The sequence below is a fragment of the Manduca sexta genome, chromosome 26, assembly GCF_014839805.1.
Source record: "Manduca sexta isolate Smith_Timp_Sample1 chromosome 26, JHU_Msex_v1.0, whole genome shotgun sequence".
NCBI lineage: Eukaryota > Metazoa > Arthropoda > Insecta > Lepidoptera > Sphingidae > Manduca > Manduca sexta.
The window spans coordinates 14,590,663-14,618,345 of record NC_051140.1 but is presented as its reverse complement, the minus strand read 5'-3'; the positions used below and the strand labels follow the sequence as shown (position 1 = coordinate 14,618,345).

General features: G+C 37.4%; 2 protein-coding genes across 2 annotated transcripts; both read left to right on the top strand.

Annotated features, from left to right (window-relative positions):
• Positions 1-5,689: 5,689 nt before the first annotated feature.
• On the top strand, positions 5,690-6,758 carry LOC115452252 (cuticle protein 7). Its single transcript, XM_030180718.1, has 4 exons — positions 5,690-5,798; positions 5,867-6,106; positions 6,190-6,356; positions 6,443-6,758. Exons 1-4 carry the CDS (start codon positions 5,787-5,789, stop codon positions 6,639-6,641), a joined length of 618 nt encoding a protein of 205 aa, XP_030036578.1. The 5' UTR covers positions 5,690-5,786; the 3' UTR covers positions 6,642-6,758.
• A 16,456-nt stretch (positions 6,759-23,214) lies between these two features.
• LOC115452255 (cuticle protein 8) lies at positions 23,215-25,720 on the top strand. Its single transcript, XM_037443549.1, has 4 exons — positions 23,215-23,315; positions 23,582-23,794; positions 24,679-24,845; positions 25,561-25,720. Exons 1-4 carry the CDS (start codon positions 23,304-23,306, stop codon positions 25,622-25,624), a joined length of 456 nt encoding a protein of 151 aa, XP_037299446.1. The 5' UTR covers positions 23,215-23,303; the 3' UTR covers positions 25,625-25,720.
• Positions 25,721-27,683: the final 1,963 nt, after the last annotated feature.

Below are 27,683 nucleotides of genomic sequence, written 5' to 3'. Positions count from 1 at the left end.
TGAATCTGGGTAAAATCAGTAAACATTCTATGTCAACAATTACAACTAATCACAATCTAGATCAGAGAGTGTGCTAAATATTTAGTCTACATATTTACAAAGTAAGTATTTCCTGGACAGCGCCTGTGATATAGAACTTGCTGTTATTACGAAAGTTGACTTTCAAGAATACATGCAGACACGGTCTAAATTGGCGAACGCATTTCTCGCCTTAGATACGTATCGTGAACAATAATTTAAGGACATTTACCAATCACTAGTAGACGTAGAATAATATACTTACGATAGATTAGATATGAAATGATTGTTATTCTATGAATTGCAACTGACCGAATTATTGGGTGTTTACATACCAATTTAGAAACATAAATCCTTAAAGTATATACACCATGCAGTTTGTTGTTAGACTCAAATGTCAAACCAAACAGCCAACAATTCGTTCGTTTTGGGATTCTGTTGTAAATGAAAACAGAAATATTCCATAGTATGAAATTGGTTTTAAAAATTTTAAGGGATTGAATACGCAAGGTTAAAACAGTTAGTGATTATTAATAAGAACAAGGTGTAACTTTTACTATTCTCCCGTTCTGAACATCTGATAAAGAGGCGGTTAGTCTATAGGCATAATATTATAATATCATTTCCATATTACTTGAGCAGTCTGTTCTGCCAGTCAACCTTTTACATTAAAAAATAAATAAGTTTAAAAGAACCTAGTTTTTGGGATACATTAATTTAAATTTACTATTGGCAAACTGTACAGTACAGTAAATATCACTTAAGTTAATGGTGGAGCAGCATAAGAAATTATTGAAATACTCAAAGTGCAAATTCTTAATGACATAGGGTTTGTCAACGTTCCATAGTGCAAAATTAATGCTCTTTGGCACATAATGACGAATTGGTATGAGTTCGATGCAGCCAAAGCACAGCCAAAGGGATATTACAGATGTAGTTTCTTAAGTACTAACGCCCAGTAGATAGCTTACTAGTTGACCAACCAGTGGTGTCACAAGCAACGAGTTTTAATCGACGTTTAGTAATTACGCGCATAACATTCACTTTGTATAACGTTCTCATACTTAATTTAATAATTAGGTACGGAGAGTGTTTATATTTTTTAATATATTAAAAATGATAATTGCGTGCTAATAGAAGATTTTGAATACAATGTTCATGTTCATGTTCTTCGCACGTTTCTGTTCAGGCATATTACACCTTGCCCTAATGATGGACATCATACAGATGACGCTCTCGTGATGTGATCGGCTAAATATATATAGAGGGATACCAGCTCGCAACTCACACTAGGCCAGCGTAATGAATTACACACTTAACACTGCTAGTAGTAAAGGTGGCGTGTGCCATACAGTATATAATACAGGGCTTTTTTATAACGCCTTGTTTGTGTATAAACATCTCATGTCTCAGGATGGCGAGCGCAGTGGAATCCCAAACAATACTTTGTAATTGAAGGTGGTGGATGGTGTTTCTACTATTTATGGGCGGTTGTATTGCTTACCATCAGGCGAACAGCAAGCTCGTCTCGTCATTCAAAGCAAAAGTGCACCAGTGTATTACAACAGCCACCTTCCAAATTACTGAACTTGACGTTTGAATTCAAGTCTATATGCGGGTTTATCGCCAAGAGTTGTAATCTAGTTGGATATGTTACATTTAAAATCCGTTCCCATTATACCGCATTTTCCCTAGTTAAAACTTGTTTTCACTAAATGCCTTTGTTAAAACTAGAATTAAAACTACCCCACCCTATTTATAAACCTGATATAAATAATTGTGCCGTACATTCCTCTGGCTGTCGTGCACTACTACCCCAAAAACGTTATCAAGGCGTCCAGCGGCGAATCAAGGACCTTCCAATATTTAATATTACATAAAGGCCACTTAAATTAAATTATAGTAATTCAACACAACTAGCAATTATTTAAAAGTCAAATGAATTAGGAAGTAATAAGTGCAATTACTTATAATTTATTATTTTATAGTGGCTAATGTACTCTGATATGTATTAAGAGAATAAGTTACTATAACAATGCTTTGCTGCTAATAATTTATCCGCTAATGCGATAAAAACTATGAAACAATCTTATAACAATAGTAATAAGGTTCTTCATGTTATTATAATCATATAAATCAGTACCAAATATTGCTTCGTGTTTCTTAAAATCATACAAGGTTCTAACAATGCCTTATGAATGAAATCCAAAATTAATCAATTACCAACAAAGGTAAAGTATTTCCTTATCTCAGCTACGAATCGTAAATCATTGTTAAACATGTAAATTTACTCTGTTTCATTAGCATACAATAAACAGCTTACAAATTCCTTCAACACTGTCGATCTGAACAAAATTTCACATATTTTAAAGCTATCTTTATTAATTAGATAATTTCGTCGTATCAGAGTTTATACTATAGTTCTATACTAAAAATACCTAAGCACATATAATATAATATCAGCCCTATATTACATACTGTCCCACTTCTGGGCACAGGCCTCTACTATTAGAGAGTGATTAGTTCTTATCTCAAAATCCCTATAGAGAGCTTTTCAAGTGTTTCGTCATGTTTTTCTTCACCATTAAAGCAAACGATAATTCACAAAGAATACACACATCATTTTAGAAAAGTTAAAGGTTTGTTGCCCTTGAGATTTGAACTTACGGATTTTTGTTACTCACCCAACTAGGCTATCGCCACTCTAAGCACATAATCACTAATTATTAGACCTCACAGTCAAAGTATAAAACGATCTTCTAAGCTCGTGTGATAAGTATCGTAAACTTAAAATAAACAGTCTCCAATATAGAGCCGAAATATTTTTTTGCTAATAGCATTAACATTCGGAATGATGTGGGTCAAATTCGCAAAGCAATAAATTATTTCTTTCAACAACCTATAATTAGACTACACATTACTTTGGGAACAATGTATTTCTGCTCACAATGCTGACAAAAGACTTTGATTATTATTAATAGCTGTTTCCGAGTCACGGCCAGGCAATTTTTGGGTGACTAACCTCTGAACTTCGTATTCTCTATCATTTGTGTGCTAGCGTGTAGCCTTGGACGTAATTACGTCAAAACCTATCCAGCTTCCGTGACGATTGAAATATCGGCTCACGACCACATACACCCACTGAATGCGGACCTTTGCGGCACGAAAGACCGTACCATAGGCCTTTTACTTAACTTGTTTAACTAACAATTAAATCTGTTACGCGCAACAATCGTGAGGCCCTTTCAATTGTTTTGAATATTAAATTATTACAGAAATGTATGTTTAGTTTACTTTGTTGTGGAAGGTTAAAAATTACGTTTCCATTCCATTGCGTAAATTCTACGTGATTATATAATTTAACATATATTGTATATTAATTACTTTTGATGAGGTCTTGTGACGCAAAAAGCGATGTTTAATTTTAAATAAAATTCAAGCTATTTTTATATAAAATACTGTAAGTAACGAGGTAGGTTTTAGAACATGTTAACTCAGTCGTCCTTTTTACTGCATATTTGTCGACTGTCAATACCTACCACGTTTCCGCGTCAGATAATATACCACCCACAATTAGGTACTCGGTTAATAACCATAACCCACAAAGCTAACTAAATAAGCAATCCAGAACACCAATTGCTTTCTGCGAGTTATAAACGGCATTTCTTATCTATTTACTCAGCGCAGACGCATTCGCTTTACCATACTGTGGCCCTATTGAACGCGTTAAGAAATTCTAATTATGATATCAAATTCCTATGATCGCGTTACTGACATGCTCTGGGAAATTAAATACCGCCCAATAATATCGTAGTTATGCTAGTTAACCGCTGTGTGGTTTAAATCATAGTGCATTTGATATGGCGTGGCGCAATGAACTCAAGTACCTACAGCACCACCGATATTGACGCCGCATTAAAATGTGTCTAATCTAATATTAAACGACCCGTTGAATTAAAAACCGCGCGCATTCGTTTCCTTTGTATGTCTCAACCGAACAACTTCGACAATATCCTTTATAGCGGATATTTAGAAACATTATTATGAAAGGTTCCGGCCACACAGATTAATGTCATGAGAATTAGCATACTAGGCATCAGTTACTAGATGACACGTCGCAAATCTCAACGGCTCGTCATAGGGGGCGCCTAAATCGATAAACCAGGACTATGATGTAACACAAATTGAGACATATGAGATGACGTTTTTTGTGTAATAACGACGTAACATTACCTCAATTATGATCCTTTTTTCGTACATTTTGATCGAACATATTCAATTTGATTAATTATTCTTACGCATCTAATCTACATACTTACGCAAGTAAAACGCAAACTGTGTTGCTAATACGAAGACGGGGCCTAATTATGTATACTAACGAGTTATCCCAAATAGACTTTGCGCTTAGATTAAAGGTTAGAGTGTTTACTGGATTTGGACATAGGGCACATGAATTAAAGTATATTAAGACATATATATATACCAGCAGTAAGTATATTTTCTTTTGCAGTGTGCACATACATTATTTTGTTAATTCTGCGTGAAATCGTATACAACACGTTTTAGTCGTTCTCGTGAAACACGCATCATATAATAACAGTTTATAAATATTGGATTCGTGACGTCACTTTCGATGGTTAATTTTTTTATTTCTTGTTCAAGTGTAACAAATAATCCGTTAATTCATTCCTTCACTAAATACGTAAAATAAATCATTTCGTTACGTAAAATTTTCAAGAGCTTGGTTTTCTGTTTTGTATTTTGCTGGATCATTATAAATATAATTTATAATCTTTTTAAGGTCACTACTTCATAGATTGAAAAATGCTTTTTATAATATAAAAATCCAATTTTTACCGCTGAGCCCGCCGCCTTCTATTCTGTTATAAATATAAGTAACAAATTCAGCAGAGCCGCACCTGTCATCCAACATAATATAATCTTTCTAATACACAAATACAAGGTAGAGCTTCGTATATTTAAGCCAATAAAACATGCGATTAAAGGGTTGGTTTTATTTTCTTTTTTTTTGTGTTTTATTCCTTAAAAGCCGTATCTTCGTACTAAATGCACCAAAAATCGGGTTGTTTCATGACGTGTAACATTTAGTGAAATTGATCCTACGTTAAGTACACTGAATGTATTGCAATAATAGACAAAAACCATAATGAGTAAATAATCCCGCATGTTATTACTTTATAATATCTAATGTAGCTGAAAGTGATGTGTGAAACGAATCTGGAAATAAATAGAACGAAGTAGAGAGAACCGCTGCTCGGCCACTCGTTTACACTAATCTAAAAGCTTTGTTACTTACTGGCACACAAACCTTGATTAATAAAAAAAAACTTTATCTTAACAATAAATATATGCCCTAAGGGATCAATAAGATCGTATTAGCAACAACGTTCTTTCATCGCAACGCAATAATAAATCACGGTCTACTGATTAATCTATCAATTTGTTAATATGTAAAAATTACATTTATTATCGCGATCATTCGCGCAATATCGATATTATTAGAGATAAGTGGTACAATACAGGGAACAAGCGCTGGGCGGTCCGGCTGCGGCGGGCGGGAGGCCGATTGTCCGTAATTTACGAACGCGGTATACGCGTAGCCAGCGACCTCGCGGTGTCAAAGTTACGGAACTGAAGTGACCGCACGCCCCACCACACACTCCTGCGGCTTAGTTTTGCTTTTCATATAAAAGTCACACTCCAGGCCGATAATAGTATCAGTCACCTGCTCTGATTACTAGTGCAAAATGTTCACCAAAGTAAGTCTACAAATTTATTATATAAATTTAATAAATGATGAGTGGTACTGACACCGATGTGTTCGTAGGTGTTCGCCCTGAGCGCCGTCCTGGCCGCCGCCAACGCCGGTCTGCTGCCGGCACACCACGCCGCCGCCGTCTCCTCACAGAGCATCGTGCGCCACGACGCGCCGGCGCACTATGCCGCGGCACACTACGCCGCTCCCCTGGTGCACGCCGCTCCCGTAGTTCACGCCGCCCCCATCGTCCACGCCGCTCCCGTTGTCCACGCCGCGCCCGTCGCTCTTGCCCATGGCCATGCAGCTTACGTGAGTACCTCACCTATACTGAATTACTGGAATAATTTATTTAGGATAGCGAGTGGCTTAGACACATCGTCTTTGTGTTTCAGGCTCATCCCAAATACGACTACGCGTACTCAGTAGCTGACCCCCACACTGGCGACCACAAGACCCAGCACGAGAGCCGCGATGGTGGTGCTGTCCATGGATCATACTCCCTCGTTGAGCCCGACGGTTCCGTCCGCAAAGTAGACTACACCGCTGATGACCACCATGGGTAAATAATTTTATTAAAATTATTTGAATAAAATCATTGGGTTTATATGTTGGTGATAATTATTAATAATTATTTTCGATTTTCAGTTTCAACGCCGTCGTCCACAAGACCGCCGGTTACCACCCAGCCCCCGCGCCGGTCGTGCACGCCGCCCCCGTTGTCCACGCCGCCCCCGTGGTGCACGCGGCTCCCCTGGCCCACGCAGCTCCTCTGGCCCACGCCGCTCCCCTGGCGCATTACGCCGTCGCCCCCCTGGCACATGGACATCATGGTCTCCATTACTAAAAACTAGCGAACTTTTGCATGATATGATGACGGATGACTGATGAATGTTATATTTATGTGTACATAATGATGAATTTTATACTCACGTGTAAATAAATACTCAGCTGCTGAATGGTATCTATTTCTTTAATTTATCCTATAAAGAATTGTCTAACTACCCAGGCTTATCATATAAAATTTTACACAAAGAAAACCTATAATGGAGATTCAAAATATTTATAGATGCAGGCAGTTGTACTGGTTACAACTTATCTTCAAACTCTAAGATTGCTTGCAAAATCAAATAAATTTCAAAACCAATAATTTATTATATCCATACATATAACGTTTTAACATGGCCATCCAATAAAAAGTATATGAACATTCAACCATCAAATCCATTATACACACATGATTTATTCTGAACACGCCCTTGAATTCAAAGCATTATCTCAAAACAAATGTGTTTCTCTGACACGCACACTCGCGTGCTATCGGAGAGCCAGAAAATACCTTCCGTTCATTTGGCGATAATTACAGAACACGTGTAAGTAACGTGTTGCAAAATTCTTACTACAAACCGCTTCTACCTAGATCTAGAAAAACTTGCGATCGACTATCGTACGAATATACAATAGTAATCACTTAATATGCGAGGCCCAGCTTGGACCATGAAATATGTTTAAAAAAACAATGCCTTCATTGGTCTTCACAAAGAAAATACTGCATTTCATTCATCAATCAATCAAACTAGCCAATCCATCCACTAATGGATATAGGTCTCTCTATCTCGCCACTCATTCTCGTTCTGTGTGAGCCTCTTCCACTTGTCAGCACACCTCGCGATATCTTCTGACCATCGGACTTGTGGTCTGCCTCTCTCTGTGACCGTCCATCGGGTATCATTTAGCGATTGCCCTGGTCCACTTATCGTTGTCCTGTGTAGCCAAATAATTGAGTATTTAGATTAAGTGGGTGCCTTAGTTGCACCTCTGCCTACCATTCTGATGTAAAAAGGCGTAAGCTTGTTATCTATAGGTTTTAAATTTTATACATATATCATTCATATAACGGTTACCAAGTCTAATTGCATCGCCGTATGTCAATGTTCATGAATCCTTTCTGGTGAGGGCATTTTCGTGAATAAACAACATCAATTTAAAAGCAATCAACGCAAATGACAACCAATTTATAGATCCTGTAAACTCAATTCCCATTATGTGTACATCGTAAGCAACAATTTGTAACAATTTGACGAATAAAATGCGTAATAAAGAAATATTTCGACATTGCACTAATACATTGGTGATCAGTCACCTTTCTAACGTAAGGACACTGCTTACACACTTAGTGTAATTATACACCTAAATCTAGTTGAGTGACTTGAGTAATGTATTGCACAAAATAAATAAAGAAAGGTCCGGTATCCGTGGTGTTAAAATCTCATTAATGCATATAATAATGAAACAATTATTATAATGTACAAATAGTTTTGACCATGCACGTGTTTGTATAAAATATAAATATAAATCAATTATTTCATATAAATAATATACCTAAAGTTATAAATTCACATCCGTCTCTCATTGAAACAAACAAAGAGTATTACAACAGTGTGAACATCTATTTATGAATCAAATAATGCTTTATCGTCTTCCTTACTGTAATTAATCCCCTTATACACGATCATAGGATGTAAGACAGCAATATATATTTTTTTAAAAAAAGCTTTCGAAAGCTCTGTACCGAAAATAGATTATGAACTGCGTCTGTATATCTTGTAATCAATTAAGTCGTGGTCTTAGAATCAATAACTATGTTAAATACAATGTTCGAGAATTAACGACTGCAAATTAATTTAAAAAAAAAGGGTTAGAAACGATGTTAATTTTTCTATTATGATTTTTAGCTGAAAACAAACGCGGACATACATAAAAATAAATCTGTCTCTGTCTCTTAAAAACTGTGTTTTCCATCCATATCGTAACGTTTTAAAGTATATTCTATCAATTATCATGGACTAAGACCTGTAATCAAAATAATTACGGAAATAAACAAAATATATTTTTTATAATCAAAACTCACGCCTGAAACAGAGGTAGTCACGAGAGCAATAAGTTTTTGTACATATTAAAAACTATAACCGAATCTGATTTGATGTGATTTTGATAAAATCGTTCGGCCCACTCGGACAGCCGACCTTGGTCTCGTGAGATAATGATCTGTACGACGTTACGCGTGCATTCGGCCGTGTCCACAATGCAAGTACTTTCTTTTTTTATTTACAAGTAATCGCTAATTGGCTGGCTATTCGAAAATAATTTTATATTACTTCCTAATGGTATTATTAATGGGAAAGTTTCTAAAAATATTTGAATGTTTGCTAGATGTAAACTCAGAAGAGTTAAACGGCTTTGGATGAAATTTGGCACATACATATACCATGTCCTCAATTTATATATAGACTACCTTTTATCCCGGAGGTGCTCGCGTGTACTACCTTGTGATAAATAAACCTAATGTATTACTTTTATTATTTAACGTAGTAGCATATAGCATATGTATAATAAAATTCTTTATCTATTGAAACTCTTCTAGAAGCCCTCGTTTTTCCAGTTAGAATTGGCGTGTATAGACTGCAAAATAAATAGATGAGCTCCTAATGACGGTGCTCAAGTCAGTTCAATCAACTTTTTTTATAAATTTCAAGGAACAGACGTACATTGTTCTACTGGATTTTTCCAGGATATTCCGATAATTTCGCATCCCATGACATCGTAAGATAGAAATAATCAAATAAAGATGCACCGCTTCCGAAACTTACGGGAATAATAAGGTAAAATTTAGTTACTCGTTTTAATTACGTAGTGTAACGCGAACGTAAGTTACGTACATCTAAACCCGGCTTATAGCACTGTCCGAACCGAGCGTATGCACTATGCCTCGTTCCCGTACCGTCCCCTCCGTCACCGCACTCCCCGCCGCTAGCGTCCGGCGACAACACTCGAGAACGGGACACGCGCGCGCGCCTATGTCGTATGGATAATTTAATTGTAATTGCCCGTTTTATGTTGATTTATACGTACAATATATGGTTGTGTTCCGAACCCCGTGTTCTAATTGACACCCCAACACTCAACACGAAGCATTACAGCATTACAGTGACGCCCAACTTGCGGGCACAACCATTTTGTAAATTCGGGCGAGTCCATTTTTCGACTTCAAGTTTTCGTCGTTAAGCGAGCCCCGGCAACGGATATTATGCCGCCTAAACGACACGGGAAACAGGACGACTCCTCAGCGGTTGACACAGATGATGAGCAGCAAAGTAATGAACCGGTAATGACAATTACTGAGAGTATGCTGCAAGCGCTTGTCGCCGGCATCACGCGCAGTCAAGCAGAAGCGAATCGACAGCTTATGCAGGAGCTGTTCTCGAACAGAGACCAGTTTCAGACACCGAATACACTGACCCCTCCGCCGGACTCACACGCCGCGAACGGAAATTTCGCGAAGTGCACGGCGCGCTTCGACGGGTCGACGAAAAATGCGGATGTTCTTGAAGCATTCATAGATGCGATTGTGGTGTACAAAGAATGCACTAACGTGAGTGATGAACATGCGGTCAAGGGTCTGCCGATACTGCTGACGGGCGAGGCCGCTATATGGTGGCAAGGAGTTAAGGCGTCCGTGTCATCGTGGGAGGATGCCCTGCGACGACTTCGAGGATCGTTCGGTGTGCCGCGACCCGCGCATAAAATTTTTAGAGACATTTTCGCGAGTGAGCAACAAAACGAACGTGCCGACGCGTTTATATCAAAAGTGCGTGCGTTATTGGCAAAACTGCCATACGAAGTGCCACAACAAATGTGTGTAGATATAGTGTATGGACTGTTAAGTAGGAAAATACGCAAAAGAGTGTCACGCGACGACGTGAACGGGCTCGAGCAGCTTGTCGCTAAGGCCAGGTTAGTCGAAGAGTCGCTGGCGGAGGTAAGTGCTTATCCTTCCAATTCCAACGTCCAGGAATCCTCGCCATGTACCCCAGACCTTCCTACAACCTCGCATGGCATTGGTTCGAATAGTGTTGTAAGCCGGAGTGTCGGTCCCGCGCTCGTGAGTGTTAACCCTTCAAAGGTCACGGGTACCTTAATTAACCCTCCAGTAACCGTTCCCGGTAATATTGGCACCGATTTTAGTAAATGTAACGATTACAAACGCTCGCGACCTAGGTGTAGTTATTGTAAATTGTTTGGACACACCGTCGACGAGTGTCGGAAAATTAAGTATAGCCGTTCAGACGTAAAAACACAGTTGCACTGCTACGGGTGTGGTCAACTGGGCGTAGTACGTTCAAAATGCACTAAGTGTAAAAATGTGCAAAGTGGTAATAATTCGGAATTCCAGAGTGTACACGTAAACGAGTTGAAAGACGCGCAACCTTTAGTCCCGGTTCTCATTGCCGGCCGTCAAGGAATCGCGATGTTAGATACGGGAGCCACGCATTCGATCGCAGGTCCTATGTTGCATCGAATCTTTGTTAATGCAGGTGTCGAATTCAAGCGCATATTACTTACGTTTAGCCTTGCCGACGGTTCACAACAAATTCGTACCGTGCACGAATATAACACTATTGTTACCTTGATGGGCCGCGACGTACCTACAACTTTTGTAGTGCTCCCCGAGGCGGAGACGCGTACCCTATTGGGAAGAGATTTTATAAGGAAGGCCAAGATTCTGTTGGATTTACCACATAATAAGTGGAGTTTTAGCGATTGCACACGACGTCGATATCCATTTGCTACCCATCACGAATTACCCGCTTGCGATGAACCGACGTTGATGAAGATGGATGTGTCGAAACTTATGTTGAGAGAAGACGAGGGTACCAGCCTGACCGAGGATCAGAGAACCCGATTAAACGAGCTTCTTATAAACAGAGCCGATAGATTTGCGAAACAAGGGTCTCCGACGGACTATGCTTTGCACCGCATAAAAGTCGACACGCGGCAAGAACCGATCGCCTCACCCCCTTACCGGATGGCACCAAGCAAGAGAGAGCTCTTAGAACGAGAGTTGCAGAAACTTTTGGATGGCGATATTATAGAGGAGTGCGAATCCCCGTGGGCCGCAAATGTCGTACTGGTGACGAAGAAAGATGGTGGAGTTCGACTATGCGTCGACTATAGAAAATTAAACGCCGTGACGGAACCCGACCGTTACCCGCTTCCGCGAATAGAAGACGTGTTACACGCGGCTAAAAACACGAGCTATATGACTACGTGTGACCTGCGCTCTGGCTATTATCAAATAGCCGTGGAACCCGAAGACCGAGATAAGACTGCCTTTGTGACCCCATTGGGCACATTCAGGTTTAAGCGCATGCCGATGGGTCTGCGCAATTCAGGATCAACCTTCCAAAGGCTTATGGATCGATTCAAAGCCAGTAAGGAATTGTCCAACACGTGTCTTCTGACTTATTTAGATGACGTGATCATCCTTTCCGAGTCCTTCCCGCAGCACATCCAGGATCTGAATGCGGTATTCGATAGGCTCGAGACTTTTAACCTTCGGATAAATCGAGAGAAGAGTTGTTTCGCTCGCGAATCAGTTAAATTCCTAGGCCACGTGATTGTCCCGGGAGGAATTAAAGCCGACTCGGACAAAACGGCAGCAATCTCAACTATGCCGCCGCCCAAAAACGTCAAGCAACTAAAGACGTTTTTACAGACGTCAAGTTGGTTCCGTCGATTCATCCCCAATTACGCTGAAGTGGCCAGACCCATGACAAACCTTCTCAAAAAGGACAGTAAGTGGACATGGTTGCCTATACAGCAAGAAGCCTTTGACCACATTAAGCAACTTCTTGTCTCCGCCCCGATCCTCCGTCAAGCCGACGAATCTAAGCCATTCACCCTGAGGACAGACAGTAGCGGATACTGCCTCGGAGCTGTGCTTATGCAAGGAGAGGGCACCGACGAGCGCCCCGTGGAATATGCGAGTCGTCTATTAAATAGCGCCGAAAAAAACTATAACACCACGGAGAGAGAGGCGTTAGCTGTTGTTTGGGCCGTGACAAAATTTCGCGGATACATCGAAGGTTCGGAAGTATTGATAAAGAGTGACCACCAACCATTGCGTTGGCTTATGACCGTCAAGTCACCGAGCGGTCGCTTGGCAAGATGGGCCCTGACGTTACAGGCTTACAATCTACGAATAGAGTATACTCCTGGTAAGGCGAATGCCATAGCCGACACTCTTTCACGGCCACCTTGCGACGATGAAGCTGATTGTGACATCCGCTATGCCGAAGTGGATTTGCCGTCCAGGGATCCCAAGGAGGTTCGGGAGAACCAGGTTAAAGACCTCGAAGTGCGTGAGATCATCGAAGATCTTGAATCCACCCACGATCCGTTTAGGGGGAGGGTATGGTCAGACCGGGGATTTATTATATCCGACGGCATATTATACCGTTACGCTTCTGACGATAGCGACGAGGATACCGCGTGTTTGGTAGTACCTGAACATGAGCGTGCCAAAATATTAGCCGATTACCATGACGCTCCTACAGCTGGACATTTTGGAGTCGAACGAACACTGGCTAGGATAAGGGCTAAGTACTATTGGCCTGGAATGAGGCAAAGTATCGCCACGCATATCAAGAAGTGCGTCGAATGCCAGAGGTACAAGGCCGATAATCGGAAACCGGCTGGGCTGCTGCAAACTCCAGCTCCTAACCGACGCTTTGAGGTTGTTGCTGTTGACCTCTTCGGACCATTACCAGCGACGCCTAACGGGAAGAAATGGATCCTTATTGTAGAAGACACATGCTCGCGATGGATAGAGTTATTCGCGTTGGAGAAGGCGACGAGTACAGAGTGCGCCAAGTTTCTTGTAGAGGAAGTGTTTCTACGATACGGAGTACCTAGGCGAGTCATAAGCGACAATGGGGTACAATTCATTAGCGAGACTATGCAGCAAGTATGTCATTCGTTTGGCATAAGTCAGTCTCTTACACCTAAGTATCACCCACAAGCTAACCCGGTAGAGAGAAAAACCGTGACTTAAAACCGCAACTCGCCATTTTAGTTGGCAAGGATCATCGGAATTGGGACGTACATCTCTCCGCAATACGCTTTGCCATGAACTCGGCTGTGACATGTAGTACGGGTCACTCACCAGGATTCCTCACTTTTGGACGTGAGATGCGCGCACCTGCTGACGTTATCACCGACATGCGCCACATCGTCGAAAACGACAACGCTGTGACCAGCCTCACGCCTTACCTACGCCACTTATCAACGGTGTTGTACGAAGCGAGGGAGGTCCACGAAAAAGCACAAGCAAGCCAGAAGCGTCATGCGGATGAAGGCCGACGCCCCGCACCTGAGTACGCCCCAGGGGATTATGTTTTACTCAAGACTCAAGGGAGCAACGACGCGTTACGTGGGCAGACTCCGAAGTTCATACCCCGGCGAGACGGACCTTATCGCGTTAAGAATATAGCGAGTCCGACAACCTACGTGTTAGAGCGGATAAGCAGTGGTGAAGTGTTAGGTAGGTACCACGTATCCCAGTTGACCCCATACGTAGGAGACATTCAGCCGCCGATGAACGAGAAACGGAAGCGCGGTAGGCCGAGAAAATACTGACCTTGGAGCGAGGGCGCTTTTTCCAGGTCAGAGGGGGGAGGTTGTAACGCGAACGTAAGTTACGTACATCTAAACCCGGCTTATAGCACTGTCCGAACCGAGCGTATGCACTATGCCTCGTTCCCGTACCGTCCCCTCCGTCACCGCACTCCCCGCCGCTAGCGTCCGGCGACAACACTCGAGAACGGGACACGCGCGCGCGCCTATGTCGTATGGATAATTTAATTGTAATTGCCCGTTTTATGTTGATTTATACGTACAATATATGGTTGTGTTCCGAACCCCGTGTTCTAATTGACACCCCAACACTCAACACGAAGCATTACAGCATTACAGTAGTTATTTATGAACTATATTACAAATATAAAATAATTATAATATTCTCATTACCATAAAAATACAATTTGATGTCGGATAAATAACTTACAAAACAGCAACATTTCAATGCTAATGCAGTCGTGAAATAATTTATAACTTACAGTGTGAACGAGGCTTACCTTACACAATCGAATCGTGCCGCAGTCATTGTTTCGTGCTATGGGATTGGTTTCGATTTCAGTTCATTCATATCGATAGTGATTTACCTCGTTATTAGCGTTTATTTATTTTTTATTTTATCTATACTTATATATTTTTTAATTATGACCGCATACATAGCTCAACCCATACAAATAAAACGAGGCGTTCGACAAGGGGATCCCCTATCACCTACCATATTTATAGCAGTGTTAGAATCTATATTCGCTAAGCTTAATTGGAACGAAGTCGGAATTAACATCAACGGAAAATATTTAAATCATTTGAGGTTTGCAGACGACATCGTCCTGTTAGCGGAGGATACAAAACAACTACAATTAATGATAAACTCTTTACAAGAAGAAAGCAGTAAAGTTGGTTTAGAGATTAACTTGAGCAAGACTAACATCATGACAAACTCCATCAAAACACCAATATGTTTAAAAAATACACCTCTATCATATGTGAACTCTTATGTATATCTGGGAAAACAGATTTCATTCGACGGACAAAACAACGAGAACGAAGTAGATAGAAGAGTAAAAATTACATGGAATAAGTTTTGGAGCCTAAAAGAAATACTAAAGAGCGACATCCCATTAAGAACTAAAACAAAGGTAATGAATACGTGTCTACTCCCTTCATTAACTTATGCCTGCCAAACATGGAAGTTCACTAGTCGAGTAAAAAAATAAGATTAGATCTTGCCAAAGAAGCATGGAAAGAAGTATTCTAAAAATACGGAAAGTTCATAAAATACGTCATACACATATAAGACACAAAACTAAAGTTATCGATGCACTCAACCATTCACAAAAACTAAAATGGCGATGGGCTGGACACATAGCTAGATTAAACGACAAACGTTGGACTACGAAAACGACGTCGTGGCCAGGCCCATTAGGAAAAGAAATAGAGGAAGACCTTTGGCACGCTGGGTAGACGACATAGTAAGAATAGCTGGAGGTTCTTGGATGCAAATAGCAAATGATAGAGGACGTTGGTCGTCTCTGGAGGAGGCCTTTACCTCCGACTGAGAGGGGTTCTTGCAATACTACTTACACAAATTTAAATACAATGAATTGCAGTTCAACAAAAATAAAATAATAATAATTATATACACATAAAATGATTATATAACACAATAAATAATGAATTCCTGTGATGTTTATTTTCTGATAAAATTGTAATTATAATTAATATTTTTAATTGTAACTTTTTTTTAGCAAGAAATAAAAGGCTTTTTTATTTTTATTTTATTTATTTTTACATAGCTCAACCCCGACACTATCGTATATTTAGAGCCATATAGAAGTTTTAAAATGTAATAAGCAAAAATAACTGTTAAACTGCGGATAAAACCGCGTTCTCGCTTACACAACCCAGGGATGAGCGGTTTTGTTGGTTTCGCCAGTCTTACGGCCCAATATGGACATTCGGGAGTATAGCATCATCCAAGCAAGCATTAGAGTCCGAGTTCCTAATACTATATATTCTAATACCATACATCCACGTCTCTAATACTATACATAGCCTACACATACATAGCTACCAACACCCTTGACGACCTTCTTCGGCACATACAATACGGCCCCGGGGCATCTTGTTGCACTAAGAAAGCTGTGATTACCTGCGTGATGCCGCATTGCTGACCTCTTTGTATCCCAAACAACATCAAATCATAAAGCTCAGAAACCATAAATTTGAATAATAGGTGTGTTAATTGGTCTTGACAGACATAAATAGGGTGCAAATTTTTATGCCCAGTTTATTAAAAGACGAATAATATAATTAGGCACTTAAATAATGGAAATAAGATTGTTGCCATTAACAGTTTTAAAATCATTTGAATCTATAAAAATTAGGTTAACGTTTTCATTTCATTGTTATTATATATTATATTATTACTTATATCATTATATTTTATGTAATAATAATAGTGTATTGCGAAATAATTATATCACACATACACCGGAGTACAAACTCGAAAAAATATAAATATGTTAATTATAATACAAAAAAAAAAAACAGAAAAGTAATTTGTATATGTATGCAAATTACAAATTGTGTCGCATTATATAATATATAAATATATTAAAAGATAACTTTAAAATATGTGTTCTTTGACGTAACGCGACATGGTTGTGATTTGTAAAACTAAATCCCGACAAAAATAATAAAAATATAATATCAGCCCGGTAATGTATACTATCCCACTGTTGGGCACGGGCCTCCTCTACTACTGAGAGGGATTAGGCCTTAGTCCACCACGCTGGCCTAGTGCGGGTTGGTAGACTTCACACACCCTCGAAAATTCCTAATAGAGAATTTTTCAGGTATGCAGGTTTCCTCGCGATGTTTTCATTCACCGTTAAAGCAAGCGATAATTCACAAAGAATACACACATAATTTTTAGAAAAGTCAGAGGTGTATGCCCTTGGGATTTGAACCTGCGGACATTCGTCTCGGCAGTCCGTTCCACAACCAGCAAGGTTATTGCTGCTGCTAAATCCCAACAAAAAAATATATAATATGTATTGTTTGTCCTTTAAATATATTATAAGTACCATGTAATATTTAGACCAAAACGCCCTCACGGCAAGTATTGGACAATATGTTTAGATACAACTAAAAATGTATGTATTTACTTAACATCATTTCACATAAAAATACTTAATAAACTTCTGATACGCGATTTCATATCAATGTATAAATACAATGCAAAGGTTCCAAAGTAACACATAGTAAATAAAAATTACACACAATAAATTCCTTATGATATAAATAGATGGCGCACTGCGTAACATCGGCCTAATGCCCCACATCGCAAGGGGAAGTCTAGGAGCGTTAGGATATAAACTACTGTTGGATAATCGTGAACTTAAGAGATCAAGAACTAGAGCTGATTGCGTCGCCCATTTTACATAACGTACTGGCGTAGCTCAATAGGTCTTTGTAAACTTGAATGCCGTATTGACATAGTTTACATATTACTGTTTAAATAATACATTCAAGTCTCGTTTTCATTTAAAATTACACAAAAATAGACACGGACTAACGAATGTGTACATAAGTACTCTAGAAATTGCATAGAGCAGTCTATTAATATCTAAAATAACGTTAATATTACATATTCCGACGCGTCTTTTGTCTTTATTTTATATGTCTGCAATAATATTTGTTACACAATATGTTCTGTGAAGATTTTAATACGCTATAAAAGATTTGAATACGTTTCAAAAATAAAGTCCTATAGAAATAGGGCTAGGAACAAGGTAGGGACACTTTTTTATTGCATTAAATGACAAGACGAGCTTGCCGTTCGCCTGATGGTAAGCGATACGACCACCCATAAACAGTAGAAACACCATCTAACACCTTGAATAATGAAATATTATTTGGTATTCCGCTACGCTCGCAATTCTTAGACATTACATGTTAAGTCTTATTATGTCCAGTAGCCAAACCGGAACACAATAGTGACTACACACTGTTGCTTGGCGGCAGAAATAGACATTACGATGGTACCTACCTAGGCGGATTCTCACATATGAGAGACCTACCACCAGTAGCCCTTTGCGTATGCAATTCTAATAAACACGTGGATGTGTTAGATTTGTAATAGAAGTTGTCCGATGTTTTATAATTAGTCATTATGCACAGTCGCGGGCGCAATTCGTCGCGCCGCCGCACGCCGCGCCGCCACATCCGTCTTCACTGTCATCGCCATTTACCGAACTTGAACCAAATCCGCGTACATTATGTTCGATTTTCCATGCTCTTACTTTATGACTAAGATATTTTGGTTACAATAATAATGATGCTATATTTAGATCCATTTATACAAGCACGCTCTAGGACTAAAAGGTATCTTATATAATCTGCCGTCGTTAAATCTTTAATTTCATAATTACTTAATTACTATGCAAGAACATAAATCATTTCTCAAATTTAAATTAATAATCAAAGCCGACATAGCCTAGAATTTAAAATATGCGCTCCTTTTACCAATTGTACCATAAAGCACAGGTTACGTAGACAAACACAAGGTAAAATGGATTGTTATGATGGAAAGCAAACTGCGTGGAACGGTCAATGAATAAATCTTTGTAATGGTAGCGTTAATGTCTCACGCGATTATTACGTATCGTAAATATTTGTCGTCAGTTTATATCGCACCGCAGTTTACTTCGATAATTGATTTTTACCGGCAATGAAATATTACAGGAATTAACACCTAATTATAATCGGTCTTTGATGTTTTATCGCTATAAAAAAATGCGCTATTAGGTGTTTGTTTTTCGTTCTGGCTCGGTAAAGTAACTACAGTGGGCCTAGTGGTAGGCGTGATGATTTTCAGATAAAATATCTAATGGCAGCAGCTGGTGATAGCCGAATGGCAATGTCATTCGACAAATCATTCCAGCCTAATACCATGCTTCCTCACGCTACAACTAAAGGACACAGGATTATAGGAAGGAGGGAATACGCTCACAGGCAAACTATTCCAAAGCTTGATTTACGCCTACCTAAAAAATATCTTGATAAGGGTGTGGCATGTAATACTCTACCAATGTTGTTTACTTACTTGTGTTCCGCGCAAATAAATCGTAATAAACGTTAGCCGATTTACATGTAAATTATTCGCTTAATTGTTATTAGTATACGTATTTAGTCTTTATTTACCTAATTGACCCACTAAGTAATTTTTGTCATAAAAACTGCGGGAATGTGGTTATAATAATTGTTTTTTTATTACATTCTAAACGGTTATTAAACTTTTAATTAGAACTCTTATCTAAAATTAACAGGCTTTCAGATTTTTATTTCTTTTTTCTAATTAAATTTGCTTTCACGCGGCAAAAAACTCAATTTTATTGCTTAAATTTTGACATATAAATATTTCGTGATACAAGAAAATATTCTTTTTTTAGATCTATGCTATTCCTCAACCAACACTAAAACTAGAGACGCCAACTTCCACCAACATAATTATATTCTCGTGTATACTCTGTAAAACAATATAGTTTAATTTAACCATTAGACATTGACCTCAAAACTATTTTAAATGTAATACTTATTATGTACATAAGTAGCTCACAGAGCTCTGGTCTTTGTTGGCATTGTGCAAGCAAGTCGTTTATTCACAAATAATCGCTGACGAAAAAAACAACGCCCACTTATTTTAAGTAATAAATTCCACGCGTCTTTAATTCACCTTGCTTTATATATCTTTTATTTAACACGTGTATAATTATGTGTATTTTCCTATAAGTTAGTTCTTGATTCATATTTGTTTTTTTAACTTAATATAATGGTACACATACATTGTTATTCCACATATTCCAGACATTCCAGACTGCTAATGTATATAAATATATCATAGATAATAATACCAATTACCAGCCCTGTATTATGTACTGTCTCACTGCTGCGCACGGGCCTCCTCTACTACTGAGAGGGATTAAACCTTAGTCCACCACGCTGGCCTAGTGCGGATTAATATACTTCACACACCCTCTAAATTCTCATAAATAACTCTTAGGTATGCAGGTTGCCTCACGATATTTTCCTTCACCGTAAAAGTAAGTGGTAATTCACAAAGAATACACACATGAAAAGTCAAAGGTGTGTGCCCTTGGAATTTGAATCTTCGGACATTTGTCTCGGCAGTCCGTTCAACACCCAACTAGGCTATCGCCGCTATCTATATTCTGTATGATTAAACAGAATTCAAAACGGCCTGTTGTAACTGTCAAGTAAAAGTAGGAGCCGCTTGCAAAACTGATTTTTGAACTTTCGTGCTGATAATATCAAAGGAATAAGTAATATTCAATTCGGGTCACGCAATTTTCTTTACAGCAGTAATGGTAGTAAAATTATAATCTAATGACATGCTAGTGTCACCATGTCTTTCCTTCCCGAGCGTTGGTAGAGTTTCGAAAAACTCATTAGCAAGCGCCACGTTACGATACCTGGACCTAGGCCTCACCTTTGAGATACAAAACAGCAATAATAATAATTTATTTAAAATAGTCCGAATTTTTTAAATAAAAAGTAATACCTATATACTAAGCATATCAATTCACTACTACAGCCATCAATGTAGCATATTCAAATGACATTTACTTTCCGATCCAGCGTATTATGCTCATAAACTACAGGGAAAACAGATATTTTTTAAACGGTGACATATATGTAATTCTGAATCTTGCTTTATCAGTAAAATGAATTTAAAGTTAAATAGAAATAATCAAACTTAAAAAAAAACTGTAGACAATAGCCTCAACACGAACCATTTGATATAAAAATACGTAAAAATAATTACTTTTTTCTTAAAAAGCAAATAAAATTAAAAAGCTTTTTGTCATACAAGACCTTAAAATACATTGAATAAATGTTAAGATACAAAACAGGGTACTAATATAACTATTTGCTCCTATTCATTACCGAATTGACAGCCATTTACAAAGGTATTTAATTACTAATCATAAAACATTTAAATTCACGCACAATTCTGATTTTATGATAACTTTATTGTTATTGTCACGGTCTATTAAGCATGTTTCTTACGGGAATGGTAACAAATAATCACAATCGTAACTCAGAATAACTAGTTTTGTTACACGTAAGACTGCATTTGTGTATTCTACTTTTTGTTTGTATTATAAGTCACGACTGAATTATACTCTAACTTCAATAAACCCAGAAAATCAATTGCATGCTTTGTTCAAATATGATATCGATTCAGAAAGAGAATTTATCTACTTCCTTTATATTAATCACGACACTGAATGCAATGAAATTAAGCTTTTGGCTCTGTTTGTAAATGGATAATCTTTTTCTTTAATAAAGGATACGATAGACTGCAGTAAAACAATTATAAAAGGTAAGCCCTGCAAGTATAGGTCTGAAAAAAAACAAGATTTTTTACCGTGAATTAAGATATCTACGTCATAGGAATAATTACACATGACATGTTTATAACAGCGACAACATTTAGTCGTTCCGAAAAAAAATACAAACACACACAATATCACGCATTTATCCCCGAAGGAGTAAGCAAAGGCGCAATCAAGGCACCCACTTTTCGCCAAGTGTGTTCCGTGATAGGGGGCGAGCCTATCGCCATATCGGGCACAAATTCCTGACTCCGGGCTGATACTGAGCAGGAAAACCCAAATATCAGTTTGCCCGACCCGGGATTCGAACCCAGGACCTCAAAGCGCTGTCGTACCGCACATGCAGTACAAATACGCCACCGAGGCAGTAAAAAAAAACTTATGATATATATGAAAGAAAATTGTACTTACGAAATATCATTGTGGAGTGATATTGATATAATTCACGCCAAAAACTCCAAATAAAATCTCAAGAAAAGATAATAGAAATCTTAATTTTAACTCGAATCCCATGCTCCCAAAAAAAGTTCTACCATACAGAAAAAAAATCTAATAAAAAATCATGAATTTACCAAATATGTTGATACACTTTATTCTTATAAAGAAAAAACATATTATTATCTCATGAAATTGTTATATTCAGTTCAGTTTAAACCGCAGAGTTATTATACCTAAGATTAATTGCTATAAATGGCTACAATCATTCCAACTCAGCACAAACATTACCACAGAATTGAACCTAAACAATGGCAATAAAAGTAAGTGCTCTAGAACCGCGCCTTAGCTTCCACACTTATTTCTCAACATATTCAGCGTAACATAAACATACACAGGTCTCATTGTAGTGGTTTTTGTGTGACTGAGCGTTCTCTCACATAATGCAATGCCACAAAATTATATTATCTTAAGCAATCAGCTCTAAACTGGCGCTTAATGATTTTTGTATTCAATTCCTTAACATATGCGCAGATAAAATGTCTCTGTTTTTAAATTACATATAACTGAATAACAGACGAAATTTTCAACAAGACGAGCACGTCATCGATCTAATGCTGTGTACCACGACGGCATAAATAGACGCAACATTGGTGTAATAAACGTGTACCTAGATGTATAACTAAAATTGCAACTCAATTCGATTGATGTACAGCAACAATATTATTACTTTCGTACAAACGCGACCTGGCAACATTTATTTTGAGCCAAAGTTTTGACGGTATTGTATTATGCTGACATATTATTCGATGGTTGTAAGTTATTTTAATAATTTCAAAGCAATGCAAATAACGTATAACGCAAGAATGTTTAGCAGACGGATTTACGCTTGGTTTTTTGATATAATCGCATGTTCCACCAACAACTGTTAAAGATAAAGAAGCTGACAGCCAAATACCACCAATATGATCTAATGAGTACTAATTAGACACACAACAAACTGCATACCGACATTACGATAGGGCGATTGGCAAACTCTAAGTAACTCTAATCAATGGATTTTTGCTCTAATAATTCCCACAATTAAAACCTCTATATAAACTAATGAACCGGAGCTAACTACGTGCATTATTGTTGTAGACACCTTTGAAACATAATTTTTCACGTCACTGGACAAAATGTTCGCAAAAGTAAGTTTTTTAACCATCAATGAGAAAGTGCGGTGATTTAATTTTGTATTAATAAAGGTTTATTGAAAAATATACTTAAGTACTGTCAATACTCGACTGAATTCGTGAATAGAATTTTGTATTTTAGTTACATGTAATTGTTCTAGTATTCTCTGAATACTATTGTCCATTATTACTATTCTGTTTCAATTGAGTCTTAATGGTTCTATTAGATCCGTATCAAATTAAATCAGTTACACTTAATTTTAATATAATACTTTTCACAGGTGTTGATAGTTTTCGCGGCGATATCTGCTTGCCACGCGCTCTTCCCGTTTCATCATCATCATCATCACCATCACCACCCCGCTGTGTCTCATCAGGAGATCGAGAAGCATGACGGGCCAGCTCACCCGGTTGCGATACATCACCCGGTGCCGATTCCGATCCATCATCACGTGCCCTTAGTGCATCACGTACCGATTCATCACGATCATTATGTAAGTATGTCCTCTATAGGCTGCAATATCGATTACTTCTAATTATAATATAATCTTCTGGTAGTCTCGATAAGGATACGTCGCAGCTTATACTACGTTAAATTATTTGTTAATGTTTGATATCATAAAACAAAGTGGTATAATCCACGCGCAATAAGAATTGGATGGAACCTTTTCATAATAAATCTAATTTTAAATTTTTGAATGCAATTTTCTAGTTCATTATAATTGTGGTTGCTATTTAAAATAAAAAAATGTGGTGATTTTACCAAATTTTCTCCTCGCATATTTGTTTTACATAATTAAAATAGCTTATACAAAAATCCGCAAATACTTTTCGTATTTATTTCTATTTTTCCTTTCGAACGTCAGATTGAGTTTCTCGACGGTACCCATCAATGTTCCGAAAGGTCGTATCGTATTCGTATTATCGGATTACACGATAATTATTTATGTTATGTAAATAATTGTCTTTATTCATCCTCGTTATTTAATTGTAGCCTGTTAGCCTTCCGAAATATTATATATTTATGATTCTTCGGATTATAACTTTTATTGTGAAGTGAAACCACGCAACATCTCTTAGTCTCAGCTAACAAACTCAGCCTATGTTGCGCAAGAAAACTATTTTCATAAATTACCTTCAAGTTAAGAAAAAAATATATTTAAAAATACCTACCACATTTATATTGGTACAAACTACATTCATTACTTCTATTTAAATAAATTAGATCACAAAAACTAAAACAAAAACTATAGATTTTTTATGAACAGACATTCCTTCTAAATAAACTTTGAACTTTTTTATTGGCTACATAATAGTTTTTCACTGCCTAATTAGTTCTGCGTCACTTGCTTTAAACTAAAATAGATTTTATTTTCAGGCATTCCCAGAGTACAAATTCGCTTATTCAGTCCACGATCATCATACTGGTGATGTTAAGGCTCAACATGAGCTGAGGCATGGAGACATCGTGAAAGGAGGGTATGAGCTGGTGGAGCCCGATGGTAGCTTCAGGAAGGTGGAATACAAGGCCGATGATCATACTGGGTATGGAACTATAAATAATTGTGATATTTACTTATATATATTATATACCTTTTATGTTGTCTTTTGTAAGACAGCCCGTAAACTGTAGACTAAGAGGAATTGGGTTCATTTCCCACAAGATTTTTTTTCATTTTTTAATTCCATTAAAAACTGAATTAGTATATAATCTATAGCTGTAAATACAACTTCATATCTAAAACTGGACTTACACCCGATACCAATTTTAAAAATTACAATCACTCCGGCCAACCTCTGACGTAATAAAAAATTTAAAATAAAATCATTAAAAATGTTTAATAAAAAAATAGCGAAAGCGGCGATAGCCTAGTTGGGTGTGGAACGCACTGCCGAGACGAATGTCCGCAGGTTCAAATCCCAAGGGCACACACCTCTGACTTTTCTAAAAAATCATGTGTGTATTCTTTGTGAATTTATCGTTCGCTTTAACGGTGAAGGAAAACATCGTGAGGAAACCTGCACATCTGAGAAGTTCTCTATAGGAATTTCGAAGGTGTGTGAAGTCTACCAATCCGCACTAGGCCAGCGTGGTGGACTAAGGCCTAATCCCTCTCAGTAATAGAGGAAGCCCGTGCTCAGCAGTGGGCAAGTATATAATACAGGGCTGATATTATTATTATTATAATAAAAAAATAAAAGGTATTAAAAATAGCATATTATTCTGTAATGAAAATGACATTTAATCTTTTTCTTTTAGGTTTAACGCCATCGTCCACCATTCAACTCCTCATCACCACATCCACCACGCCCAACATATTTAAGGCATTATACGTATTGCTGGCCGGCATTAGTTTCCGCAAACTGACTGACGGCTGCCTGTCCATGTTAACAATGAAATTATTCGCAAATTAAATACATTAGCGCTAATTTTGTACTTAGTTTTCTTTCCATTTATTGCGCCGAAACTACTATGGTAATAATAGTTATTTACCAATTCGTCACTTATTCAAGATTGTTTTGCACGTTGGGTAATCTATATATATATTATATATATAAATGAATCTCTATTTCCCTTGGTCATCGCATCACGCGTGAACGGCTGGACCGATTTCACTAATTTTTTTTTTTCGTTGTGTTTGTTATTGTCAGGAGAAGGATCTTATGAAAGAATAAATTAAGGCGATACCTCAAGGTCCATTTTCATACATTTTGTTTCGGCTTTAATCTGGGTAACTAAACAAGTATTGGCAAGTAAAGAATTTAAATTCACGTGTAGCCAGTTGAAGAAAAATGTAAAATAATTAATAATCATGGATATTTCGGCCTTTAAAATTTAATATGACGAAATTTTAAAGGCAGAAATATCCATGATTATTAATTATTTTTACATTTTTCTTTACAACTGCGAGAACTAATCACTAACTAGACGTGAATTTAAATTCTTTACTTGCCAATACTTGTTTAGTTACCCAGATTAAAGGCGAAACAAAATGTATGAAAATGGACCTTGAGGTATCGCCTTAAGGAAATTGAGCGAAAAGTTAGAAAATTTAAGAAAAGTTAATTTCAGCGATTGATTAATATAAATTCATAGTTGACAGGATAATGTATGTCGGGCCAACTACTTTAAAATAAAAACGTAAAAGATTATCAGAAGTTACTATTTTTATAAAGCCATCGTAATTTATTTAATTTATTAGCCTATACTCATAGTCAGAAACCATATCATCGTGAACGAATGAGAAACCAACAAAGTTGATATAATATTAGTAAGAACAACAAAAAAAATAAAAGAAATACGGTTGAACCGACCCGCTTGTGACGAGGCCCACCTCAACTACTTTAAATAGCAAATACGCTGCGATGAATGTTTGATAACATGGATTAGGTTTTATTACAATAACTATTGTCATTAAATTGCATAAATATATCTTTGTAGACCTATTGCTTTGTAGGTTAACAAAGTTTAAATATTTCAAGTTGTAAAAAAACAGTCCATGCAAATTATACTGAAATTAGACTTATTGCTCTCGGTTATAGCTAGAAATCTTCCTGAAAATGGATAAATTAATTTTCACTCTCCTATACTGCTTCTCAGTACTAAAATCTACATGAGCAAACATTATAATAATTTAACATGTAATATATTTATAGCGCACTTATCTCATTTTAATATTCCTTTGTAATTATAAACTAAGCATAAAATAGTCAAAATCTGAAATTTTTCATACCAATTCCTTCTGTAAGCAACAGACAATTGTTGCCCTTTGTAACATGCTATAAGATACAAGAAAGGCGCACATTTCCAGATCACTATAAATACGACGACAATTTAAAAACTTGTAATAACTCTATCATGTTTATTGTATAACGCTTACCATTTTATCCTGGTATTAAAATTATCACTATTTTACAAAAAAAAAATATTTTCCACTTAAACTTTGATTTTTCGGTTTTGGTTGTTCATTTAAATAATTAACATTATTATGATACTATTAGATTGGTAAAATAAAATATAGAACAGACTTGGTACCTACAGCAACCGCAAATCAACTAAAAACACTACGATACGAAAATCTATATTATATAAACAGACATATGCAATAGATTACATTATCAGTTTTCGAAATCTAAATTTCGAAGCCCTTGAAGAAACAATTTAAATGATAGCCTTAAATGGTAAAACTTAGTAAAGGCGTGTAATCTTCACGGCCCAAATTGTTACTTTAGTTTCCTTTTACGCAACGCTGAACGATACACGCCCATTTAAACACTCAGGTAAATATGAAAAAAATTGATACGTAATTGCGTTTAAGTTGATTGTATACAGGATATAGATGTTTAAAAATAATATCGATATGTGTATAAATACTTGACGAG